The sequence below is a fragment of the Colius striatus genome, chromosome 10, assembly GCF_028858725.1.
Source record: "Colius striatus isolate bColStr4 chromosome 10, bColStr4.1.hap1, whole genome shotgun sequence".
NCBI classification, from domain to species: Eukaryota; Metazoa; Chordata; class Aves; order Coliiformes; family Coliidae; genus Colius; species Colius striatus.
The window spans coordinates 18,804,865-18,828,338 of record NC_084768.1 but is presented as its reverse complement, the minus strand read 5'-3'; the positions used below and the strand labels follow the sequence as shown (position 1 = coordinate 18,828,338).

The 23,474-nt window shown below is 59.7% G+C and overlaps 2 protein-coding genes and 1 long non-coding RNA gene across 5 annotated transcripts; 2 read left to right on the top strand and 1 right to left on the bottom strand.

The window, feature by feature from the left end:
- The first annotated feature begins 589 nt into the window (after positions 1-589).
- Positions 590-8,213, top strand: KIAA1614 (KIAA1614 ortholog). The gene is given in 10 exon segments (XM_062003734.1): positions 590-628; positions 756-1,927; positions 2,440-2,503; positions 3,684-3,836; positions 4,507-5,731; positions 5,734-5,900; positions 6,569-6,767; positions 7,070-7,182; positions 7,276-7,460; positions 7,718-8,213. Coding segments are annotated over 9 exon segments (2,940 nt in total). The 5' UTR covers positions 590-628; positions 756-1,308; the 3' UTR covers positions 7,933-8,213.
- A 1,565-nt stretch (positions 8,214-9,778) lies between these two features.
- STX6 (syntaxin 6) lies at positions 9,779-22,315 on the bottom strand. Its single transcript, XM_062003711.1, has 8 exons — positions 22,235-22,315; positions 19,019-19,188; positions 18,381-18,475; positions 16,545-16,607; positions 15,099-15,221; positions 13,773-13,879; positions 12,158-12,252; positions 9,779-10,794 (listed from the first exon to the last, which is right to left on the bottom strand). Exons 1-8 carry the CDS (start codon positions 22,267-22,269, stop codon positions 10,718-10,720), a joined length of 765 nt encoding a protein of 254 aa, XP_061859695.1. The 5' UTR covers positions 22,270-22,315; the 3' UTR covers positions 9,779-10,717.
- LOC133626217 (uncharacterized) lies at positions 10,027-19,700 on the top strand. Of its 3 annotated transcripts, XR_009819373.1 has the most exons (6): positions 10,027-10,643; positions 12,131-12,377; positions 12,733-12,822; positions 16,565-16,653; positions 18,137-18,286; positions 18,869-19,700. It is a non-coding gene; the product is annotated as an uncharacterized LOC133626217 (long non-coding RNA). The 3 variants fall into 3 exon arrangements; XR_009819372.1 differs by lacking the exons at positions 18,137-18,286; positions 18,869-19,700 and having other exon boundaries at positions 12,131-12,337; positions 16,565-17,799; XR_009819371.1 differs by lacking the exons at positions 18,137-18,286; positions 18,869-19,700 and having other exon boundaries at positions 16,565-17,799.
- Positions 22,316-23,474: the final 1,159 nt, after the last annotated feature.

The following is a 23,474-nucleotide window of genomic DNA, read 5'->3' as shown; positions in this document are numbered from 1 at the left end:
AAGCAGGGCCATTAGCCGGTCTGCAATCGCCTGGTGCTCGCGAGAGGGTGCGTGAGACCCGCAGCCTGTCCTGCTGCTCTCAGGGCTGTGACAACACCCACTACCCCCTCTCCATCCTGCGGGCCTCCCGAGGCCCCAGCCAGCGGTGTGGGGCAGCCCCCTCAGGCACCCAGCACCCTGCGGCGAAGTCTGAGGCCCGGGCTCCCCTTGCAAACCCGTGTCCGTGACACAGGGCATTCCTGCGGGCCGGCCCGGGCAGCCGGGCGCCCCTTCGGCCCGGGGGGTTGAGTCCCCACTCCCTTCGGGACCCACGGCCGGCCGGTGCGGGGACAGGCACTTCGGTGGCTTCGGGCTGGGGGCAGGATTTGGCCGCGTGCCACTCGGAGGCGGGCGGAGGAGGAGGAGGAGGCGGCGGCAGCCCGGGCCCAGGCGGGAGGCAGGGCCGGCCGCGGCCCCGCAGCCCGGCCCAGCAGCTGCGCTCAGGCTCGGCTCAAGGGGCTGCCATTTGCTGCCTTGGCCTGGGTTGGGTTTTTTTTTTAATAGGGTTTTTTTTTCCCCTCCTCTGCTTCCTTCCCTTCTTCCGCTTTCTGCTCCCTCTTCCCAGCCCTCTCCCGATGCTGCTCCGGGGGTAAGGCCAGCCCTCGCCTCCCGCCCCCTGCCCCGTCCCACTGCCTCTCTGCCCTGGGGCAGCGAGGGGCTGCGGTGAGATGAGGGGGGTGCTGGGGCTCAGGGGGGTCCCGGGGATGCTCCCGCAGCCCCGGCATGGGGGAGGCTCCCGCGAGGGTACCAGCGGCGCCGGGATGCTCGCGGCGGGGCGGCGGCTGCCGGGTGCCGCCGGGACCACGGGGCCGGTGCAGGACGGGTGACCCCCGTGACCCTGGGGCTGCGCTGGAGCAGGGAGCTGCTCTGTGTTATGGTGACCCCTTGGGCGAGTTGGATCCGGGAGGGATTTCTCTCCGGGCGCGTGTGGCGATTTGATTTGGCTTGCAAAGTGCTGATTTCCTCCGGGGCATCTTGCTGCGTGCCGCAGGGCAACCCCAGCAGCGCGTCAGGCACTCCGGCTTGGGGAAGCCCCGCTCCCCTCTTCCTTCTGCTCCTGAGCGATGCTGGTTCAGCGTCAGTGCCCCGGGTGGGTGCGGGGGGGCTGCTGGTGCTGTGCCACGTCCCCGTCCCGTTGCCGGCCGGGCTGTGCCCAGCGGCATCGTGTGCGGTTCCCTGGGGCAGGCGGGAGACATGCGGGTTGCGGGGGGCTGACGGGGTGGGGCGCCGGGGCTCGCCACCCTCCCGGGCTTTCTCCCCGCAGGGCGCATGGACGGGGTGTCTCCCGCTGAGACGCGGCGGGCGCCGCGGCCCCCCCGGCAGCACGGCCCGAGCGGCGGCCGAGCCCCGGCCCCGCCGGAGCCCCCCGAAGCCGCCCGCGGCCCTCACGCCGTCCTGGAGAGCAAGGTGAAGGCGCTGAAGGAGAAGCGGGCGGGGGCCCGGCCGGGGACCCCCGCGGCCGCCCCCGAGCGCCCCTCGCCCAAGAAGCCCCGTCCCCAGCGGGGGAAGTCGGGGGAGGACGCGGCGGACCCGCGGGCTCGGCTCCGCACCTACCTGACGGACGGGCTGCTGGACAGCGGGGAGCCCCTGGCCAGCGGCCCCCCGGCCCCCCGCGCCGGCACCCCGGGGCTCTGGCGAGTGCCGGCGCCCAGGGGAGATGTGCCGGGAGGCACCGAGCTCCGCCGGGACGAGGGCAGCGCGTCCCGCGGCTCTGCCTCCCTCCGTCGCACACCGTCGCTGGGAGAGGAGGCGCGGACCGCACCGCGGGCTCGGGGGGGTCCGGCTGCGGCCCCCGCTGCGGCCCAGCGCTGGGACAGGCTCTCGCTGGCCGAGCGGGTGGAGAGGAACCGGCGGCTGCTGCAGGAGGTGCTGGGCCTCGCTGCGCCTGGTGCGTATGGCGGGGAGCCGGCGGCTGTTTCAGTAGGGACAGAGGAGGAAATCTTTGGGGTGAAGGTCAGGTGGATGCTCCCACGACTGCTGCATCCCCTTCACTGGCAGCTGTAGGGGGTACCCACAAACCAAACAGGGAGTGTCATCCCCAGGATGCTGTGGGTGCTGCTGATCCTTGCCGGCGTCCTGGTCAGGAATTTTCACTGCTCAAAGAGCAAGAAACAAGTTTTCTGGGGCACTCGGGGGCTGAGAGCATCATCTCCCCTTTGCAAGCTGCCACCAGGAAAAGGAATTAGTTTCTGCTTCAAAATCATCTCCCCGAGGTGTTGTTGCCCCTTGTCTCACTCCTCTGGAGTGTCTCCAGAGCCCAGCAGCTGGGATAGCCCCCAAAAGGGTGTTAGGGCAGACTGAGCTGTGAGGCTGGGGTCCGGGGGGTCCTCTTGGCAGGGGGGGAGGGGAAGGGCAGGGCCAATCAGCCAGGCTGATGCCTTTCCCCGTCCTGTGTTTCAGAGATGCTGGTGAGCGACGGGGACTGGGACTCGGGGGTCTCTCTGCAGGACACTGAGGGCAGCAGGTAGGTCAGTCCCAGTGTGGCAGAGACAAACGTTTCCCTCTTTCCCCCTCCCCAGTTTTGTGTTTTAAATGCACCCCGTGAAGCAGTGCTGACGCTTGGGGATGGGCTCCAGCAACACTTCAGGATGAGCAGGGCAGGAGGGCTGGGCCAAGCCCGGGTGGTGTCTGGGCATTGAGGGTCCCCACAGGACCCCAGGGTGGGAAAGGAGCTGGGGAAGAGAATGGAACAGAAATTTGCTGCAGGTGCTTAAGAGGATGGAGGCAGCTGGCATGTGTAATCTTGTTGGACGAACAATAAACCTTAGAGGTACCGACTAGAAATACAGAGGTAGGACAGGCAGGTGGGCTGGGGGGGGCAGAGGTGGGCTGGGAGCGAGGCCAGGGGCTCGGGGGCTGCAGAGGGGGCTGAGGGGTGGGGAAGACCCTCCTGTATTGTGGTTACTGGTTCTGCAGCGCTTTGGCACCTGGGGTTGATCAGTGGTGGCCACCTCAGCAAGGCACCATTGGGGATGCTGCACTCCCTGAGAGCAAGGGCAGACAAAACCTGGCAAGGGGGAAGCCTGGTCTCCCTCCAAGGTGCTGCACTGGGGGCTTTTTGTGTGCCCATCCTCCTGCCATGAAGAGGTTAAGGCCAGGCTCCCTGAAGTGACTGCCTGAGCTGATTATTTTAATCAGGGGGATTAGGGCCATGGCCAACAGGGAAGGCAGCACTGAGCAGGGCTGTGCCCTCCCACAGTGGGCAGATCTTCCACGGGGCAGGGGGGGCAGTGGGTGCAGGAGAAGCCCCCCTGCAAGGCAAGAGAAGGCAGCCAGGTCACAAAGGGTCATCCCAAACCTACCTGCACACACATCCACTGTGGGGTTGACACCAGCACGGAGTGGAAACAGTACCTGCTTCAGTTTCCCCTTCCACCTCTAGGACACCTGTGGTGCAAAGCCCGAGCAGCAGGTGCTGAGGGTGCTGAGCCTCCCCTCAAAGCATCACCAGTGTAGGCGCAAGCCCCCTGCAAGCTTCCTGCCTGGCACTGGGGGCGTTCCTGCCTGGCTGGCCCCTGGCATTCCAGCATCAATGGAAGCCAGGCCCCATTTTTCTCTGGGCAGAGCAGCCTCGTCGTCACCGTTAAACCACGTCTAATCCCTGTTATTTTTTCCTGATCCCCCTCCCCGCCGTGGGGCCGCAGGGCCTTTGTCCCCAGGCAGGAGCTGGAGCTGAGCCCGCGGCACGAGCAGGCCAAGCAGCTGCTGCAGCGAGCCCGCATGAAGGCTCGGACGAACCCGCTGCGCGCCAGCCACGACATCCTTCTCCTGCCCGCCGCCGCCGGCCCGCGCCCCAGGTCAGTGCCCGCACCGTTGGCCACATCCTGCCTCCCCCTGTGCCCCGCAGGGTTCTTTGCGGGGGAAAACGCGTGTGCCAAGCGTGTCAGGGCGTGTGCAGGGCTGGGGTGTGACCTGCTGCCTGCACACTCACGTGAGCAGCCCCTTGCCCATGGGAAGTCGTTGCAGTGTAATTTGGGGGCAGGGAGCGGGCGTTAATTGTGTTTTCTGTCACTGTGGAGGCATTAATGGTGCCCCTTATAAACTGTGTGCTCTGGTGCGGGGGAAAGGCGGTGGAGGTCAGGCTGTGGCTGTGGGGCATCGCCAGCCCCTCCGTGATTGCAGGTCCAGGCAGAGGGCTGGAGAAGGGAGCAGGGCTGGAGAGGGAGCAGGGCCGTACCCTGCAGTGGAGCATCGTGGGGGGTGGGGGGATTTTCCTCTCCCCACGTGCCCTGCCCTGGGTTTTCCCCCTCCCTCCTGCCCCGTGTTCCCGAGGGAGCCGGGCAGCGCTGGCAGCTCGGTGTCCCCACGCAGGGAGCCGGGCAGCGCTGGCAGCTCGGTGTCCCCGTGCAGGGAGCCGGGCAGCGCTGGCAGCTCGGTGTCCCCGTGCAGGGAGCCGGGCAGCGCTGGCAGCTCGGTGTCCCCACGCAGGGAGCCGGGCAGCGCTGGCAGCTCGGTGTCCCCGTGCAGGGAGCCCAGCGGGCGGCCGAGCGCGGTGCCGCGGGACGGCGGGAGCCTCAGCGACTCGTCGAGCGGGGAGTCGAGCTGCGGGCGGCCGCGGCGGCCCCGGGGCCCCTCCCCGTCCCGCGTCCGCTTCGAGGACGAGTCGGCCCGCGACGCCGAGGTGCGGTACCTGGAGCGACTGCAGCTGCGGCACCGGCGGGCGCTGGGCTCCACGCTCTCCTCGCCTGACCCGGCTGCCGCTGGCAACAAGCCCGGAGCCCGGAGCGGAGACCTGGCGGCCGGGGTAAAGTGCAGCGCCTGCGGCTCTGTCCTGAGTGCTGCTGCTGGCCAGGGCACGGATACACCAGCAGCCAGCGACGAGGCCAAAAGCAGCCCCGTGGCACAAGGAAACGTCCCAGGGGCCGGCGGGGCACCAAGCGCTGCCCGCACGGAGCCCAAAACCAGGGCTCTGGGCCCCCGCGGGTCCCCGCTGTGGATCCTCCCCTCCCGGCAGCGCATCCACACCGAGAAGATCAAGGAGACGTACATCGGGGACGTCACCAACGTCGACGAGGTGGACTCGGCCCTGGAGAGCACCGACACCTCGGACGGCTGCCGGACGGACAGCGAGGAGGCAGGACCTCACAGCCCCCAGCCGCGGGGGCACCGGGACCCCCGGGCTCATGGGCGCAGGGCCCCCCGTGCCGCCCCGCAGCTGGAGGCCAGAACTGGGACGGGTACGTGTGTGGGCAGCGGTGGCTCCCGCGCAGGGGACGGAGGCTCAGGAGGTGCCCCAAGCCAGACAGGGCAACCACTGGGGAGAGCTGGCAGCCGGGATGATGAGGACCCCCACCAGCATCTGAGGGCCAGCATGGAGGTGGGAAACACCACTCCTGCCCCACAGCAGCCCACTGAGTGCCTGGACCCCTCCTCGCAGCTGGGGACTGGCAGCCACGTCCCTGCTCCCTCTCCTACCACCAAGGCCTGCTCCCAGGTGCCTTGCAGGAAAGCTCTCTTCTCTGGCAGCAGCCGCCGGGCGTCGAGCCAGGGAGCCCGGGGCCCAGAGCCTGATGGGGGAAGCGCTGCAGCCCCCCAGCCCGGAGGCACGGGGCAGGGGAGGGGGCCCTGCAGCCCCAGGTGGCTCCCGGGGGGCCCCCTCCGTGCCTTGTCCACCAACAACTGCAACAACACCCGCGGGCAGGACCTTCCAGGGATGGGCAGAGGTAAGAGATCTGCAGATGGGGGTGGCCATGGGGATCCTCAACAAGGTGGGGAGGTGAAAGTCTTGCTGCATTTCCAGGGGCACCATCGCAGCCCACCACGAGCCTCCAGCCCCAGGAGGCTGCTCCATCCCCCAGGGAAGCTGCTGGGACAGCTGGAGCACAGCAGCAGCAGCACCCAGCCGGGAGCGTGGCACCAGGGTGAGTGAGGGCGACTGGGCAGCTCACATCCCTGTGCAGCAAGATGCTGCCAGCCTGAGCCCTGGAGGATTTCCCACTGGAACTCTTCCATTCAGCACTAAAAACCTCCCAATATGAGGGTCATCATTCTGCTGCTGTATTCCAGTGGGTTTGGGGGAGCTGCATTTCACCCCACATCTGGTTCTGCCAGGCAGGTGCTGCAGCACACAATGGTGGGCAGCCGTGGAGGTGTTCAGCTCAGTGCCAGACCTTCCCTTTTGGGGAATGCCAGTCCCGGGGCTGCCCTGGGGCTTACCATACACAAACCCTCTGGACCTGTGCCCAGGTGCAGCAGGTCTGGGCCTGGCAGGAGGGTTTGGAGGCAGTACTGTGGCTTTCAAGCAGGATGTGATCCCTTCAGGCGGAGAGCAGGGGAGGTCTGAAAGGTGTTGAACCCCTGAAATTATGGGGAAAATGAGTAGGGAGCCCTTGAGATCGCTTTGGCTTGCAAAGCTATTCCTTGTGCATGCTGGGTTAGTGTTGGGGGGGTGGATGGCTGTACCCCAATCTCACCGTGCACCTTAATTTCACCCTGCTGCAGCTCTCAAGGCTGCGATGGTGGGTGCAGGGCGCACCCTGCTCTTCCCTCCCTCCAGCACAGGGTAGGTGACCTGTCCTTCTCCACACAGGGAGCTGGGGCGGGCGGTGAGTCGCAAGGGCAGCAGTGCATCGGGACTGAAGAAGCTCCTATGCAGCCTGAGCCAGAGCACCAAGCAGCGCCTGGGCCGCTTCCGCTGCTACAGCATGGAGCAGCTCCCGGGCCCCAGCGGCAGCCCCCCGGGCAGCCCTGGCATGAAGAAGTCGCCCTCCCTGCAGTCCCTGCAGCTGGTGAGCTGGAAATGTCACCCTGTGGCGGGTGATGAGATGGGGTCACGGCTGATGTGTCCCACGGCTGGCGTGTCCCAGTATGCTGAGCACTGAGGTGCCTCCCCACAAGTGTCCCAGCTCAGGGTGGGAGATGACACCGTCTTGTCCCTCCTCAGTGGTGGTTTGGGGAGGGCTCTGGAGCAGGACAGAGGGTGTGAGGTGCCTTCATGCCCTCCTGGCCTCGGCAGGTGAAGGGCTGCGGTGCCACGCAGTGTCATTCCTCCTCACAGTCATCCCCATCCTAACCACGCCCTTTTCCTCAGGTCTCACCCTTCTGCCAGCCCCGAAAAGCTGCCTCTGTCCAGAGCCTGCACCCTGTGCCGGGCAAAGCCCCCCGTGCCAGCGCGTACCTGCTGCCCGCACCCACGGCCGACAGGTAGCACGGGGCCAGGGGACGCCGTGTGGGGTGCTCGGCCGTGGCCCCCAGCAGCCCCCCCGGGGTGCTCCCTCCTCTGCCCTCTGCCCACAGGAAGGGGGTCCCGGGGCCGCGGCGCTCGCTGAGCGTGGAGGACATCGGGGCGCCAGGGCGGCTGCACACCGTGGGGCGGGTGCTGCAGGTCTTCCCTGACGGCACGAGCCAGCTGGAGCTGCAGAGACCCCCCGACGGCGCCTTCGGCTTCCGCGTCACCTCCGGGCACGGCCGCCCCGACACAGGTACGCGGAGCACAGGGCAGGCTCGGCGCAGCTTGGCCCCAGCGCAGGGTGAGCCCGGGGGCCCGCTCAGCCCCGGGGGGGGTGGCGGTGGATGGGACACTGCCACGTGTGACTTTGGCATGAGGGACCGCGTGTGGCCATGAGCCCTCAGCCCGTCCCAAAGGCCACATCTGTTCTGTGGCTGTGCTGGGGCCTGGCATGCAGCTGCTGGGCGGAGCACAGGGTTGGGGGCTCACCCTCCCCGTCCCCCTCGGCAGGTGTGTACGTGCAGGAGATGGCGGACGCGGGCACGGCCAAGCTGTACGCGGGGCTGCTGGCCGTGGGTGACGAGATCCTGCAGGTCAACGGGGCGGCCGTGTCGGTGCTGGGGCTGCCCCGCATCCGCCAGCTGCTGCTGCACGCAGACACCCTCACCCTGCGCGTCCTCAGGCACCGCCCCGCGCCGCGGGACCCCCGGCACGGCCCCCGCTAGCCCCGGCGGGGGGAGGCCGATGGCCCAGGATGCCGCGGGACGGCAGCTGCCCTGGTGCCACGGGGGCAAGGGGCTTCCCAGCCCTCGGGGAGATGAAGGACTTGAGGATCCCCTCAGACAGTGCCCAGCGTCTCTAGGAGCTGCCCCGTTGTGGGGACACTCTGCCTCGTGCCCCCAGGAGCCGTGAGGACACCTCGCCTCTGTGCCCCCAGGAGCCGTGGGGTTCCCTGCCAGCACTTCTGGGCTCCTTTTAAATTATTTCAAACTGGAAAGAAAAAAAAAAAAAAGAGTATGTAACCTCAGAAGCCGGTGCCTTTGGCCTGCAGGTGGCACGGGGGCTGGGGAGGGGGTATGGGGCCAGGGGCGTGGGGGTGCTGAGGGTGTGGGGGTGCCAAGGGCAGGAGCAGCTCTGTGGTCTGTGGGGTGGGGACATGGGGACAGAGCTCCTGCCCCTCCCCAGAGAGCTGTGCTGGGAGAGCTCTCCCTGCTGCCCCTTCAGGTAGCCTGCGGTTGGTGGATCTCTGGGTGGGCTCAGGCTCTCTGCTGCCTGCTTGGCCACAGCCCACTTGCTCTAACAGCTGCTGCCTGACCCTGTTGTGGGACTGGGGAAGCCCTGGGTGGCAGCTGGATTAGCGGAAGACCTCTTCTTTCCAATCAGGGGGGGCTCAGGGTGACAGCATTGCCGGGACAGTGGCAGGGATGCACCCACATGGATCCATCGCTGACCAGAGGGGGGGCTGAGCTCCTCCTGCTGCTTCAGGGGGCTCCTTCCAGCCACAGGAGAAACTCACCCTGGGACAGCAGCAGCATGGGCAGCAAACAAGGGAGGCAGGGCAGCGATGGCTGGGGACCCCAAAACTGCAGCTGCTGCCCATGCCTTAAAAGCCAGGAGGGTGATGTCCCTGGCAGACGCTGGAGGGTGCTTTTCCTGGTGCCAGGAGCCCTCCCGGCTTGTCCCCAAGCGAGGGTCACGGTGAGAACAACGGGTGCTGTGTGCTGGGCTGGGCTGGGCAGCAGCAATGCCTTTATTGAGTGTTCACAGGAGAGGCACCACCCACTACAGAAGCCAATGTACAGGGCAAAGGGGACCAAAGGCAGGCAGTCTGGTGGGAACGTCTGCTGGGCTAACGCAGGGGCATCCCGGGGGCTGCACCACCACGCTGCAAAGGACACGGGGATGGGAGCTGCCCAACCCCCCCCCCCAACACACTCTCAGAGGGGTACTGGGGAGCTGCCCCCCAAAAGGAGGCCACCAAGAGAAAGGAGGTGCTCTACCAGGGCCGAGAGCAGCCACAAGCCGTCAGCACCAAGGGCGCATGTGCGTTGGTGACGGGAACTGAGCAAGGCACAAGGGCACCGGACAGGCACCCAGCCCCAAAGCCAGGGGGGGCGTTCAGGGTGGGATTAGCAGCCCAGAGGGAGGGAGGGAAGGATGTGGAGGATGATTTTCAGGGTCAACTTGTGATTTCAGCAGAGGTCTCAGCATCAGCACGGATGAACTTCCTTCCTCCCCCGGGCCCATCTGAGCCCCAGATGGGAGGCACCAGCCAGACCAGCCTGAGCCTTTGCTGTTTGCAGCTGAACGACAGGAGCAGGCTGCAGTGAGACACGATTTTTGCTGTCCTGAAGAGTCACCCCACATCCTGCAAGGCGAGAGCCACACCTGTGCTTCTCCCCACTGCTGCTGCCAGGGTGGGCTTGCTCCTTGTTTTGGTATCGACCACCTGCCTGACTCCCAGCTCACCACGTAAGGGACAGAACTCGGCTGTCTGGCACCGCGGAGGCAGCTCCAGCCACACACAACCCGAAGGTAAGGGAAAGGGATAAGAGAAACGGGACCCAAGTGTCAAAAAACCAGCAGTTGGGAGTTAATTCAGACATCCTATTTACAACTTCTCCCTGAGCCCCGTTCCCCTGCTGGCGTGTGGGGAGCAGAGAGAACGTGGCTCCAGCCATCAGCACAAAAAGCCTCCAAAGTCGGGGGTTTTTCCTTAAAAAAAATAAGTTATTTTAGACCTGACAAATCACTTGCCAAAGAGAAGCAGCTGTTAAACAGAAGCAGTTACTAGGTTATCCAAGGGCAAAGAAAGCGTCAGTCACGGTGCTGCAGAGGCCGGTGGAGCCCAGGAGGCCGTGGTCAGAGCTTGGAGGAAGGGGCTCCCCGGCTTACGGCTGTTTGCCAGCTTTCACCCCGAGTCTCGGGCGCTGGGGTGCTGGATTGTGGCCGATGGCAGGATGCTACACACTCTGCAGCCTTCCCCGGGGGCGGTGGAAGCTGAGGGCTGAGCCGGCGGCACTGAGCCCGCCCCTGGCAGGAAGGCGGCGCGGGATGGGAGGAGTTGGGCCGGGGCTCCCCTCCCTCCGTCTTCACGCCGCCGCTGCTCCGGGCGATGCTTTTAGCCGGCGATGTAGTTTGTAATGCTCAGTGAAATCATTCATTCATTCCCCCCCGACCCATCCCGTCCTCCCCAGGACTCGCTGCTCAGCCTGCAGCCGGCTCCTACCTGCACCGGGATGGGGGGGGAAGCGCGGGGCTCCGGCCCCCTGGGTCCAGAGCTGGAGGCCGGGTGCAGCTCAGACCGCAGCGGGGGAGGAGGCAGCTCCTGTCCTCCCCGCCCTCTCCCCGGGGCCGGGGGAGCCACCGCCCGCGGTCCTCACAGCAGAACGGTGAGAGCTGCGCGCGGGTTTTCCTGCCGGGGCGGAGGGAAACGGTGAGAGTTTTCATTTCCCCGGGCCGGGGGGGACCGTGGGGGCTGGGAGGGGGCGTCCCAGGAAGTTCAGTCCATCACAGGACAAAAAACAGGATGAGCACCACCAGCAAGATGGTGAAGAGGACGATAATTGCACACCACTGCCGCCGATCTGGAAGGAAAAGGAAGTGCCAGTCTTCCTGCTTTAACAGGGAAGGAAATTCGGGGGAGAGCTTTTCTTTCCTGTCCTGCTAGGAGCCCAATTTAAGCTTAAAGGAACCCTCAAAAGCCAAAGCAGCAGCTCCTTTGGCAGCAGGCCCCACTGCGGCCCAGGGGGAGGGAGCATCTCTCCTCCAGGACCACCTGGTTTTGTGGCCAGGGGTGGGAATTTTGAGGCTTTTCCCCAAACATTCAAGTTCCAATAGATTCAATACACCAGGTAAAAAGCAGTCAGGAGGAAGGGGCAGCTGCTGTCTGCCAACCAAGTAACAGGAAAGGGTCTGGTGGGAGCTGCCCCAAAGAGCTCTGCCAGGAAGAGCTTGTGCAGCTTCCCTTAGGAGGGCACCAGGAAGGTTTCCACAAGCTGCTCTCTGGCCGTGGCCACGTCTGTGCCGGCAGAGAAAGCCCCTGTGAGGTGCTGGTGTGGCAGGGGGAGGAGGCTGCTGGCACCTCCGGACCCTGGCACAGCACCTGCCTCGGGGAGAGCCCTCGTGCTATGCCAGGGAGAGAAGAAATGAGCTCTCTAAAACACTCCGCAATGACCTTTTGGTTGTGTTGCCACCCGGCATGGAGTGCCCCAAAGTGCACTGTCAGCACTCCGGATGGTCCCCCCAGAGCCGGATTTCCCCAGCCTCCTAAACCCCGTGTCCAGCCTAATCCCGCAGAGCAGCAGCGCTTCTCCTCCTGCCCAGCCCCCCGAGCCGCCGGGGCAGGGGGAGGGAGCAGGGGGCGGGGGAGGTGGCGCCGGCCGGGCTGGGGACTTCCCGGCAGGCTCGCCGGGCTTCCTGCTCCTCTGCCCCGCCAGCCCCCGCCTGCAGGCACAGCCTTATAAGGACTTTTCACAGAAATTGCCTCTGACGGACAAGAAGCCTGCGGGTGCCAGCCAGCCCGAGGGCCGGTGGGATTTAGGAAAGGGTTTGTGTTTGGTGTGTGGGGGGGAAGCAACACACTGCGGTGAGTATTTTATGGTGCCTCGAAAGCTTTTGTTTCTCAGGCAGCCCAGGAAACTGCAGCAGAGCAAAAGTCTGCAGAGCTTCCCCTCCTACCATCTAGAGGGGGATTTTCCCCCCACGGCAGCAGCAGCATAAATAGAAAGGCATCTGTAAATAAAACAAAGGACAAGCTACAGAGCAGTGTCTGGGCAGGAGCAGCTGCAGGGCTTGGAAATCTTCCCCCTCTTTCAAGCAGCTCTGAGAGCTGCTCCCTCCGTCTACTTGGCTCTGGGATGGTGTGTGGGAGCGTGTAGCGTCCCAGCCTGAAGATCTGAGGGTTTGTCTCTCCTTTTCCAGGCCTGGATCCCACTTCCCAGGACTTACCACTCGTCATGTGAGACACTTTGGCCAGCTTCTTCATGACGTTGTCAAGCCGTGACTGAGTGCTGTCCAGCTCGTGGGAGAAGTCATCCAGCATCCTGGGGACAGAGCAGTGGGGCACAGCAGCGTCAGCAAGGGGCACAGCCCCTCGGGCTTTGTCAGCACACTCTGCTCAAAACACAGGTGTGTCACACATGAACACAGCCTCCTGAAAGAATCCAAGGTGGGTGTCGGGGGAAAGCCTGGTGAAGGCAGCAGCTCTGCCCTGTTGGGAAGTGGGAAGTCATTTGGGAGTGGGGCTGGTCCCGCTGCATGGTCACAGCAGAGCTCTCCACACCCCTGCCAGGTGAGGGGTGGGGGTCTCCCTCTCTTTGAGAGGAAAGTCTCATTTAAAAATCTCTGATTAGGTAGACGGAGGTGGCAGCTTGGACTTTAAATCTCTTTCTTGTTCAGGGCTTGCAGTTGAAGCTAAAATCTTGTTCCAGTCACACATATCAAAGAGGAATGAGACTTGCAACTGCTTTTAAGGTGCTTTTTAAGCTCTGCATGGAAGTTACCCCTCTGTTTCCTCCACACAGCCACTGCCATGAATCTCAGCCTTCCTGGAGCTGTGCCTTTGTCAATGCCAAGAACTCATCTGAAGAGAAACCACCACATCCAGAATCAAGGTACCAAGTCAACTGGCTCCAGCCAGGCAGACTTTAAAGCTTAACACATTTAAAAGGACAGTTTCTTTCATTTGGAGTTCTAGGGCATGTGTTAAGCCTTTAGTCAGTGGGGAAAGAGCTGTAAAAAACCCTCACTGCAGTAGTTACCTGCAAGCACTGCTGGCTTACGTGAGGCTGTGGAAACAACACACCACACTGATCTGCTTCTGTGAGAGCAGGAGTCTCTCCTGCTGCAAGACTTCACACAGGAGGTGGGTTTAAAGCTCCCCCTCTCCAGCACAGATATCACCTCACCAAGGACACAGCCCTCCAGACTCCCAGTAGCCAAGCAAGGAGTTGTTTTAGGCATAAAGCCTCTCTGGAGGCCATAGCTGTTAGCCTGCAGGACTGGGAACTATGCACTTGCTTGAAAAGGAAAAGAACTGGGGGAAAAAAAACCTAATTTGTATGTAAATGCTGGATGCAAATTACTTTGTGAGCTCCCCTTTAACCCTTGGCACGAGTGAGGGTTATTTTTAGCTTTAACTATGAATAGCAGCTCCGTGGTGCTGTGTTTTAGAGCAGGAGGCAGAGCTGAGAACTCCAGAGTCAAGCAGTTATCCAGAGGCAGCAGCAAACCCCAGGGAGTGGGATAGCACCCACTATCCCCATTCCACAGCACCTCCCTGGCTGCCTGGAGCCCAAGAGCTAACTGTGTGCCTTAGGGAGGGGGTGTAAAAAGGAGAGAGAAGGAAAGGTGACCTGGCAGCTAAGCCTGCCCGAGCTCTGGGCTTTCAAAGGACCCAGACTGTGGTTGGATCCTTACAGGCTGCAGGAAGAAATGTTTTCCACTGCCTAAAATCAAAGGCTGGCTGGGAGAGGCTGCCTGAGGGACTAATAAATTCCAGGCCCTGTGAGGGGCAGAGAGCTGTGTGCAGGCCTCCAGCTGTGCTGCAGCGGCTCACACTTACACCGCTTGCTCCTCCAGCTCCCCACCGATGCGCTGGGACATGTTCTTCAGCACCCCGATGCTGCCAGAGACCAGCTCCAACTGCTCATCTTGCTGCTCCACAATCAACTGGGGCCAAAGAGAAGGGAAAAGGGCCATCAGCAGACTGAACCAGTGGATCTGGTGGACGGGCTGCTCGGCCAGCATGGGCTGTGGGGCCTGGCACAGGCCTAAACCAACAGCAAGAGGGACCACGTTGCTAAGAAAGGCTGAAGTGACAGTGGCAGGAAAGCTTCCCCAGCATGGTATCCCCACAGCACAGCAGGCTGGAGGCTCCTGCCATTCCTGCAAATCCAGCCTCAGCTCAGCCCTTCCCCCCTCCATTCCTTCCTGTACCCCCTGCCCCGGGGGCTGGTCACCGAAGCCTCCACCAGCCCCTCTCTGCTGGAGCCACGCTGAGGCTGGGCCTGGGCCTGGGAAATGCAACCTGAAACCTTGTAGCTGCAGCTAACAAGGGGTTAATGTGAGTAAAAGGCTCGTACAGCTTTTACAGCTAAAAATAGCAAGCCTGGCTCCCAACATGCCAGAGGAATAGGTCTGCTGATGTTTTAAGTCATTTTCAGGGCACAGTCACACTAAGGATTAGGTTTACCCTAGTTACCTATTTCTGAATCTGTTTATCTTCCTGGAGTCAGTAGGTAAAACTCCTCTGAAAGCTGGGGCAGGGCAGGAGCTTTACTTGAGTTCAGCACCTCTGAGAAGCTGCCTGTTCAAAGGCCTGTGTTTGGGTGGGCTGCTGCCTGTGGGGCTGCCCGGGAGCTTCTCTGAGGCTGGGCCACTTCGTCTGGGGAAGCACCTCGCCAGGGGCTCTCGCAAAGCCCTCGCAGAGACTTTCTCACAGGATCTGCTGTTGACAAAGGCAGGAAAAGGAAGCAGGGCACGTGCTCCCACTCCTGGGCTGTTCCAAAGAAGATGCACACAAACAACAGCAAACCTCAGCTGCTATTTTAACTAGGGGAAGTTGCATAAGAGAAACTGCCTCTTTTTCCGTTTGCAATGTTTCTGCTCTTCCAGGGATTTCAGCAATCCTCGTGGGATTAAAGCTTAGTATTAAAGCTACATCTTCCAGACCACTCTGCCTGCCTTCTGTACAGAGCAGAAGACACAAGCCTGGAGGGCTTTTTAACTCAGGGATGCATGCACAGGTCTATGCTGCAAGTGAAAAGGCAGGCTGCCAGGCTGCTGGATGCAGACCAGCCGAGAAGTGGATTGTTGTTGGCTCTCACAGCTCCCACCTCGCTCCCCTGGCACCCATTTGGCAAGCAGAGCTCAGTGCCAGCTGCCTTACCTGTTGTTGAGCTTGCTGCTCCTCAATGAAGTGTGAGTTTGCTAATTGCAGCTCCCGGTCCAGACGGCTGTATTTGTCAGGTCCAGAGCTCCAACTCTGACTCCCACTTTCTCCCAGGAGCGCCTAAACAGATGCAGAGAGAGCCTTTAGCAACACCCTCATGTCTATGGCTGCAGCGGGGAGGCAGGCAAGGTAATCAGTACTCCCGTACCACACACACTTCCAGCATCCTTTTCCTCCTGAGACACTGAGCAAGCTCCTGGTTCTCTCCAGTCTGTGGCCAGCTTATTTACATGCTGCACTAGTTTTGCTGCGGCTTCAACAGAAAGGCCTCTGCTTGCCAGCCTTAGCCTGTGAGAGTCAGGTTGCCCTTAGCCAGCCTCTCAGACACACAGGCACGCTGGAAAAGCCACTGCAGCCCAGCTCAGGAGAGCCCAAGCTTTGTGGTCTGGAGTGAAGGCCAGAGGAAGGCAGCAAGGGGAAGTCAATTTTCCTGACCAGCTGTGGCCATGTGAGCTGGGCCACATGGTCCCCTGCAGGAACTCTGCACAAAGGAAAGCAGAGACAACTACAGACTTGTTTGAGCCAGGGTGTAAGGACTTGGCTGCTTCGAGTGTTTGCCAAGCATGTCAGTTAACCCCCTAACAAGCTCAGGGATCAGCTCTAGGCTTCTCAGTTGCTTGTTGCAGTTTATCATTTTTGCCACAAGCAGTAAGCCTGATGCAGGCAGATAAATTCCCTGTACAAAGTGCAGCTCTGAGATCTCCTTACAGCCTCCCTGCCAGCCAGAAGGAAGCACAAGCTGCACCTATTTCTATTCCTTAGATTACAAGTGCAGACAACCTGAGACTCCTTGAGCTCCTTCCATCTTCTTAACATGGCTAACTATTACAAGAGGCAGCTGCGTGAGAGGATCTTGCAGCATCTTGGCTCCTAAATACAGCAGAAGGCAGGATTACATTCACTGACATGGATTCTGAGTCTGAGGAGGAGGGAGATTCCCCTTTTCACAGGGTGATGCAACACTGACAGTTGTACACAACCAGATCTGAAGACGGAGACAGATGGTGAGTGCTGACTTATTGCTCTGAGAGACAGGCTGGGAGGAGGGTGGCAGCAACGTGCCTGCAAGAACCAGCTCTCTCAGGTCAGCAAACACACGCAGTTCAAGCACACAGCTCTGCTGAAAGCCCCCTCCCAGAACAGGAGTTTTCAAAAAGGTGAAGTACAGACAGGACATAGATTTTAATTACAGCTTTTACACAGCTTTGATCAATGCTACACACTCTACCTTACAATGTGGGGTCTCAGCAGAAGTAAAAATGGAAGTTTCACCTAACACAAACTGTAAAGATATCAGCTGCCAGAGCTGACAAATCCTCCTGGCTCCCTGAAGTACCAAACAGCCACTGCATTCACTCAACTTGCTCAGTTTCTGGGTCTCACCTGCCTGTTTTTCCTTTCAGCCAGTGCTTGCATGGAGGAGTTTGACATCTGATCCTTCATTTCCTGTTTTGTTCAAAGAAAGAAGAAGAATGTCAGCGTTGGATTTGAGGTGACAGGCAGTTTCAGGGTGCTACAGGGCTGTCTATACCCAGCAAAGCTGTGTGAAGGGGAGTGAGGAAAGGGAGATTTTCTTTGAAAATGCACACTTCCCAAGAGCCTAGAAGGATACTCTAGAAAGCTCCATGGCAGTTAACTAATATCAGAAGCAACAGCAATGGCATATTTTGAAAATACCCCTACTCATTTTGCTCCACTACAGCCAGAAACACTTTGTGACATTTAACTGACGTCTCCTTTGATAGACTGTAATAAGTCACGTTCTTCAAGGTTCTGGAAGACTGTAACCTCCTGTACTTTATTCACAGCTGGTTTTATACCACATAGGATGAGACAGATTCCCTCTCCTGTGGCCATCCTCTCTGACTGCACCTACATTTTCTCTTTGATGAGTTAAGTTTGGCTGCTGAGCTCCCATGGATCAGTAGATACATGAGGCTCCTCATCGCAACCTAGTCTGGTCTTCATAGGGTAGATTAGCAAGTAGTCAATGTGATCTAGCAGGTGTTGATCCACCAGAACAGTTGGTATGTTTCACTCTTCAGAGATGTAAAAACCACCACCCTAAGAGCACCAGATTCCAATGGGCTATTTCTTACCAGCTAACACACATGCTGCTGTGCATCACAAATTCCTCCACAATAACTGGAAGTCAGATGGATAATTTCATTTAACAGTAAGAGGTGCTGCTCCAAAACCCATTAGCCAGCAGTTTTCAGCCAAGAAAAAGAGGACCACATGCTTGCCTGATCCTGCTCTTTTGGGGAGCAGACTATACTGAGAGCAGGGCAGTGAGCAGACACCTGCTACCTGGGGTCAGCACTGCTTTGGGATCAATTCCCAGCCTTGGAAACTGCACCCAGACTAAGGGGCTGCAAGTAGGGTAAAAACCTTGCTTCCAGCCACACCAAGGCATTTTGTGAAGCAGGAACATCAGAGTCATGAGGGGCAACAGAAACTAAGCCTTGCTCAGCATAGCTATTAATAGGGAGAAAACTTCCTAACTAGCAGCTTGTTACTAGGCAGTGAAGTTTTTAGTAAGACATCTCTTCTCTGTTTATTACTACCAAGTTGTTAAAGTCTTTTTTTTTGCTTCTGAAGTAGGAGCTTAAACTAAAAATAAATAAATAACTAAATCTTCCCCAAGTTAAAAATAAATCTAGTGGTTGTTTGGACTATTTTGTAGTGGTAGGAAGTTGAAGTCACCATGTCAGTAAAATAAGGCTTTAACCATCTGTCAGTATTCAAAGTGAGTGGACTCTCTGGTTTTGAAAAAGCACTACAAAAGCGTAGAATCACTGAATGGTGGGGGGTGGAAGGGACCTCTAGAGATCATCCTGTCCAACCCCCTGCTAAAGCAGGTTCACCTCCATTCTGTGCACAGGACAGTCATGATTTCCTTCAACACTGAAAAGAGGCTCCACCTCCCTAGCACCACAGTGGGGTCTTTTACTCTCTTGTCTCACTTTCTATAGGGTCCCAGGCTCGCTGTTCCAAGAGGTGTGAAGTCTTCAAAGGGACAGGAGCAGAAAAGGAAAGTACCTGCACCTTTGCAGCCCCAAAACCATCTGGGCAGCCCCAGGAGGGAGCACACAGGGAAGAGGAGGATGCCTGAGAGCGAGCAGGTAGTGGGTTTATTCTCTGCTCTCCACTTCAGCAAAGAAATGGCCACAAGTTCTCCTTTTTTAACCAACTTCTTGCCACCCCTGGGCTCCTTACCCTGACCACCTGCCGCGTGCTGGTGATGAAGGCTTTCCTGATGCCCAGCTCTGTCGCATCCAGGTTGAACTTGCGTGGGTTTGCCTCCACGATGCGTAGCAGGCGAGTCAAGGAGCACACAAACTCCAAGGGTCTGCCCAGTGCCCACTCTGCTCTGCCTCTTCAAAACATTTGATTAGCAGAGTGTGAAAAGCTGGAGGGAAAAACCAGGCCCTGCAGGAACATGCACCAGACATGAGGATTCCCTCCTGCATTCATGTCGTTCCCCGATGCTGCACATTAGCTTTCAGGAGCGTTCAGATGGACACAGGGGAAAAGGAGTTATTTCTGGAAGGCAGCCTAGAGTGTGACTGGCTAATCCAAATTCATACAACACAACAGGCCTTCTAGAATAAAGCATCTTAGAATATACCTTGTCAAACAGAAAACGAGAAGGCAAAAGGAGAACCCTTCTGCTGAATGCCTTTGCCTTAATTTCTCATTTGCAGTTGGAGAAGAGCTGATGGGAATGCAAAATTCCATCCCCCAGCAGCCCTGGTATCTGCAAAAAGGAACTACTGGCGAGCACTGGCATTTGGCTACTTAGCACAACTTGAGCACTGCACGCCCCTACCTCCAAAGGACCACAGAAAGGATATTAATTGTTTCATCCAAGTCTTCCAGGTCCCACTCGATGCTCCGCAGGTTGTTCCTGAGCTCATTAGTAGTCCAGTCAATTTCTTCTCTCGTGGCAATGGAGGGATCTTGCAAGAGCTCCGTCCACCTCTGGAAGAGCCCCTGGGCAGTGTTCACAGCCTTCTGCACCTCCCTGCAGCCAGGGTGAGCCAAGAGAAGTGAGGAAGGGATTAGCATCAGTTGCTGTCAGCAGTCATGAGGAGACTGCCCCATGTCCAGGTGAGCAGGAAAGCCCAGCTCTCTCCCAAATATCTTTCCTTCAAACAACTTTTAGTTTGTGTTGTGCTTTGGGGAGAGTTTTGAGCAACTTTTTACAGAAGCCATCTTTACAGCCCCTTGCCCCTCACCAGAAAACACTGTCATGTCAAACCATGACATCTTATTTGGCAAAATAAGGATCTGCTCTACGTGCTGGAAAGTCCCATGTCTTCTTGCAGCACAAAGTGCTGAGCGGCAACAACTTACAGGGGACCTGTTTCTTTAGGGGAGGTTTCTGAGGAGTGTCACACAGGCAAGCCAGGGCAGTGTCTGAACAAGGCAGCTCTTTGGCAATTAATGTTTCACATTCCATTCAACAGCTTTCCTCTAAAGACTCCAGACTACCTATGTAAGACACCCCAAGGGCACACAGAATTACAGGAACTGTCCCCACAACACAGTCAGGCAGGCCTGCTGGGTGCAGAGCTGTTTATTTAAATTCAGCATTAAAAAAACATACAGCTGTGCTGGGCTGGCTTAGGGAACACAAGTCTTTTCTGCTGCTCTAAGCTTTTTGGACATGAGTGTGTTCAGAGCATGGGAAGACAGGCTTTGCTGACAGCACTGAACACTGCTTCTGTGGTCGGGGAAAGTGGATCTGGAAGGGTGGGCATGGTCCATAAGGGGCTGGTGGAGGCCATCCACCCTGTGTTCAGTTTGCTTTCCTGGAGTTCATAATTCCTCCCACTGGAGGACATCAAGTTCTCCTTTAGACTCCTGTTTGTGGCTACTTCCCCAGATATACCCAGGTGGTGAAAAAAAACCCCAAACAGTTCTCCTCCCCCTCTCCTCTGCCCAGGTGAGGCCTCATCTGGAGCACTCTGACAAGTTTTGGGCTCCCCAGCTCAAGAGGGACAGGGAGGTGCTGGAGAGAGTCCAGCACAGGACTACCGAGATGATCAGGGGACTGGAGCATCTTCCTTAAGAGGAAAGGCTGCGGGAATTGGGGCTGTTTAGTCTGGAGAAGAGGAGACTGAGGGGGGATCTCATTAATAGTTACGAATATCTAAGCGGTGGGTGTCAGGAGGTTGGGGCATCACTTTTTTTCCTGTTGTATCTAGTGACAGGACAAGGGGTGATAGAAAGAAGCTGGAACACAAAAAGTTCCATTTAAACATAAGGAAAAACTATTTGACTGCTGAGGTGAGGGAGCCCTGGCACAGGCTGCCCAGGGAGGGTGTGGAGGCTCCTTCTCTGGAGGTCTTCAAAACCCACCTGAACGTGTTCCTGTGTGACCTGATCTAGGGGAACCTGCTTTGGTTGGGGGGTTGGACTAGATGATCTCTAAAGATCCCTTCCAACTTGCAACGTTCTGTGATTCCGCGATACAGACTCTGCGGTCCCGAGCAGTGATCTGCTCTCCCAGGTTCACAGGGAGCTGGGATGAGGGATGCAGATGTGACCAGACCTTTGTTGGTGTGGAAAGTGGCCACTGCAAGCCCAAGAGCTTGCCAGACAGCATTGAGGTAAGATGCAGATGTTTCTCCCCAGTGAAGGAAAGCAGGTTCTCAGTGGGGGAAGCCCAGGATGGGTGAATTGAGAGGCCAGGATCACAGCTCTCTTTATGTTATGCCAGGGCCTGCAGTACTTTGCTGTCTGAGCTGCACTCTTGACACTCTGACACGTGTCCTCCCTCACACACCCACAGCTCGTAGTCTGCCACATCTAGTGCCCTCAAGTCAGCAGCCCACACTGAGGATCTGGAGCTTTGTTCCCTCCACTACTTGCTAGCGAAAGTTTGGTTTGGGTTCTTTTTTCCCAGCTGGGTATATCTGGGGAAGTACCCACAAACGGGAATTTAAAGCAGAGCTGGATATCCTCCAGTGGGAGGAGTTATGAACTCAGGGAAAGCAAACTGAACACAATGTGGACGGCCTCCACCAGCCCCTTCCACCCCAACCTGTCGGGTAAATAATTAACGCTGGGAGCGGCAACAGATCCCCTCTCCCCTCCCAGCCCTTCCCCCTGCGGCATGGGAAGCTCTCTGGAAAGTTTGACAGGATGTTTGCTCCTCACCCCTGCCACTCGTACTTTTTCCCCTTAGTACCAGTTCAACCTAGCAGAGAGACTGAATTTTCCTGGCTGCACCAGCATCCCTTTCCACACCCCTCATGCTTGTAGGGCTTTCCACCACACCTCCCCCACCCTGCTCCCCAAGGTGCACCTCTGCTGCTCCCAAGGACTGTTTCACCGTGACACTGGGTCACTCCACATAAGGTGGCCTCAGTGTGGTTTTCAGAGACTAAGGTCGTTTCAGCGTATTAATCACAACTGTCCCTTCCTCCCGCCTCGACTCGCTTTGGTTTGCGTTTGTCTTTGTTCAGACTCTTCTCTGCCTGCTTCCTCTCACAGCCACTGTCCAAGCCGCAGATCCTTGCCCAGCTTGGTCCCTGCTCCTCCCCATCTTTCCTCCCGGGATGCCACCCACTCGCCAGCCAGCCCGTCTCTGCCTGCTGCAGGATGACACTTCCCAAGCTCCAGCTGCCTCCTTTCTGACGGCAGGGACACCCGGACGGGCTGTGCCGGTGTGTGCGCCTCTCGCTTCCCGGGGGGACACCTACAAACCCTCCTCCACCGCCTTCCTCGGCGCGGGGAGCGGGGATCGCTCCGTGCGGGGAGGCCCCAGCGCGGCCCGGCACCTGCCTCGCCCCGCGGCCTTCCTCGCTCGGCCCTCGGCTCCGGGCACATCCCGGCCGGGGCGCGGGGCCACCCCAGACCACGCCAGAGGAGGGGGAGGACAAAGGCGCCATTTTTCCTCGCCTCAGAGACCTCCCCCCTCCTTCCCACCCGCTGCCCGGGCCTCCCCTGCTGCGGGGCCGGCCGTGAGCATCTCCCCTCCTCCCGGGGACGCGGCCGGCGCCCTGCCCGGTCCCTCCGCGGTGCCCAGGGCGCGGGCAGGCTGCCCGAGGGGCGGCTCTCACCCCTTCACCACGAAGAAGGGGTCCTCCATCGACATGGCGCTGCCGCCGCCGCCGCCGCCGCCGCCGCCGCCGCCGCGCGCCCCGGCTGCCGCGCGCCGCCCGCCCCCTCGCGCCCCGCCTCCTGTGGCCCCGCCCCGCGCCGCCGTCACGCGCCGCGCGCATGCGCACAGCCCCGCGCCCGAGCGCCGGCGGGTGCTGGGGGTGTCCCGCGGGCTGCCGCTGTCCTGCGGGAGGGTTTGCGCGCAGGGGAGCGGGACCGGCCCGGCTCTTCATGAGGGCTGTTCCGGCGGAGCCGCCCGTCACTGCCCGGAGAGGGGCCGGGGAGGTCTCTGTGAGGCAGCAGGGCCTGGGCCGGGCCGCGTCCTCGCCCGGCGGGGTAGGGAAAAGGGGAGAGCGACAGGCAGGCTGCTCCGCTCCGGGAAGTGCTTTCCTGCCCGGGAAGGAGCAGGCGCCGCTTCCTTCCCCCTCCCTTCTGCGGGGTGAGAACGGCCCTTTGCCTCCTGGCAGTTGTCCATCCCAGGGTGAGGACCTCCGGTTCCCTCGCTCCGTTTAAATCTCGGGGCTCCTTGGCAGCCTCTCAGCTGAGAGCACCGAGAGCCCTGGGCTTCGAGAAGCTGGGGGGAGAGGCGTGAGTCCCGTGCAGGGCTGGGGATGACAGGCAGGCACCGCAGTGCATTTAGCAGAGACTGGGCCGGGAGAAATCCCCCTAATCTTTTGCCCTCTTGAATGAAGGGCATGTCCCTGCCTGTGCTTTCCCAACGTGGCTGTCGTCCAGCATCCCTAGGGAAGGCAGTACCGGTTCACTGAGGGAACAGGCGCAGAACCCATTTGAAGAGATGCCTCCTCAGCATGTGAACTGGATACCTTGGCTTTTGCAATCGCAGCAGCTTAACTCCCCAAGTGTGGGGTGGGAAGGCTGTGGCACACGTAAAACCGGTTTCTGCAGTTGGTGGAGTGAGCAAACCGCCTACTGCTCCGGCCAGCCCCACACCTGGGAAGCCGTGGCTTGTCAGGTGTGGTGGTGCAAGAGGTGGCAGCTTTAGGGCTTGTGTTTGCTGAGGTGCCTTGCTGCACCTCAGATGGCTTTGTTCCCACGCTGGCAGGTTTTGAGGCATCCCTGCCAAATGTGCTGTGTTGAGTGTAGGGTGGGGGGTTCCCTCCAGGAACAAAACACAGTGCCAAGGAGTCACTGGGCCGGCTTGTCTGTCCCTGTATTCCCCAAAACTTCATGACCCTCTGG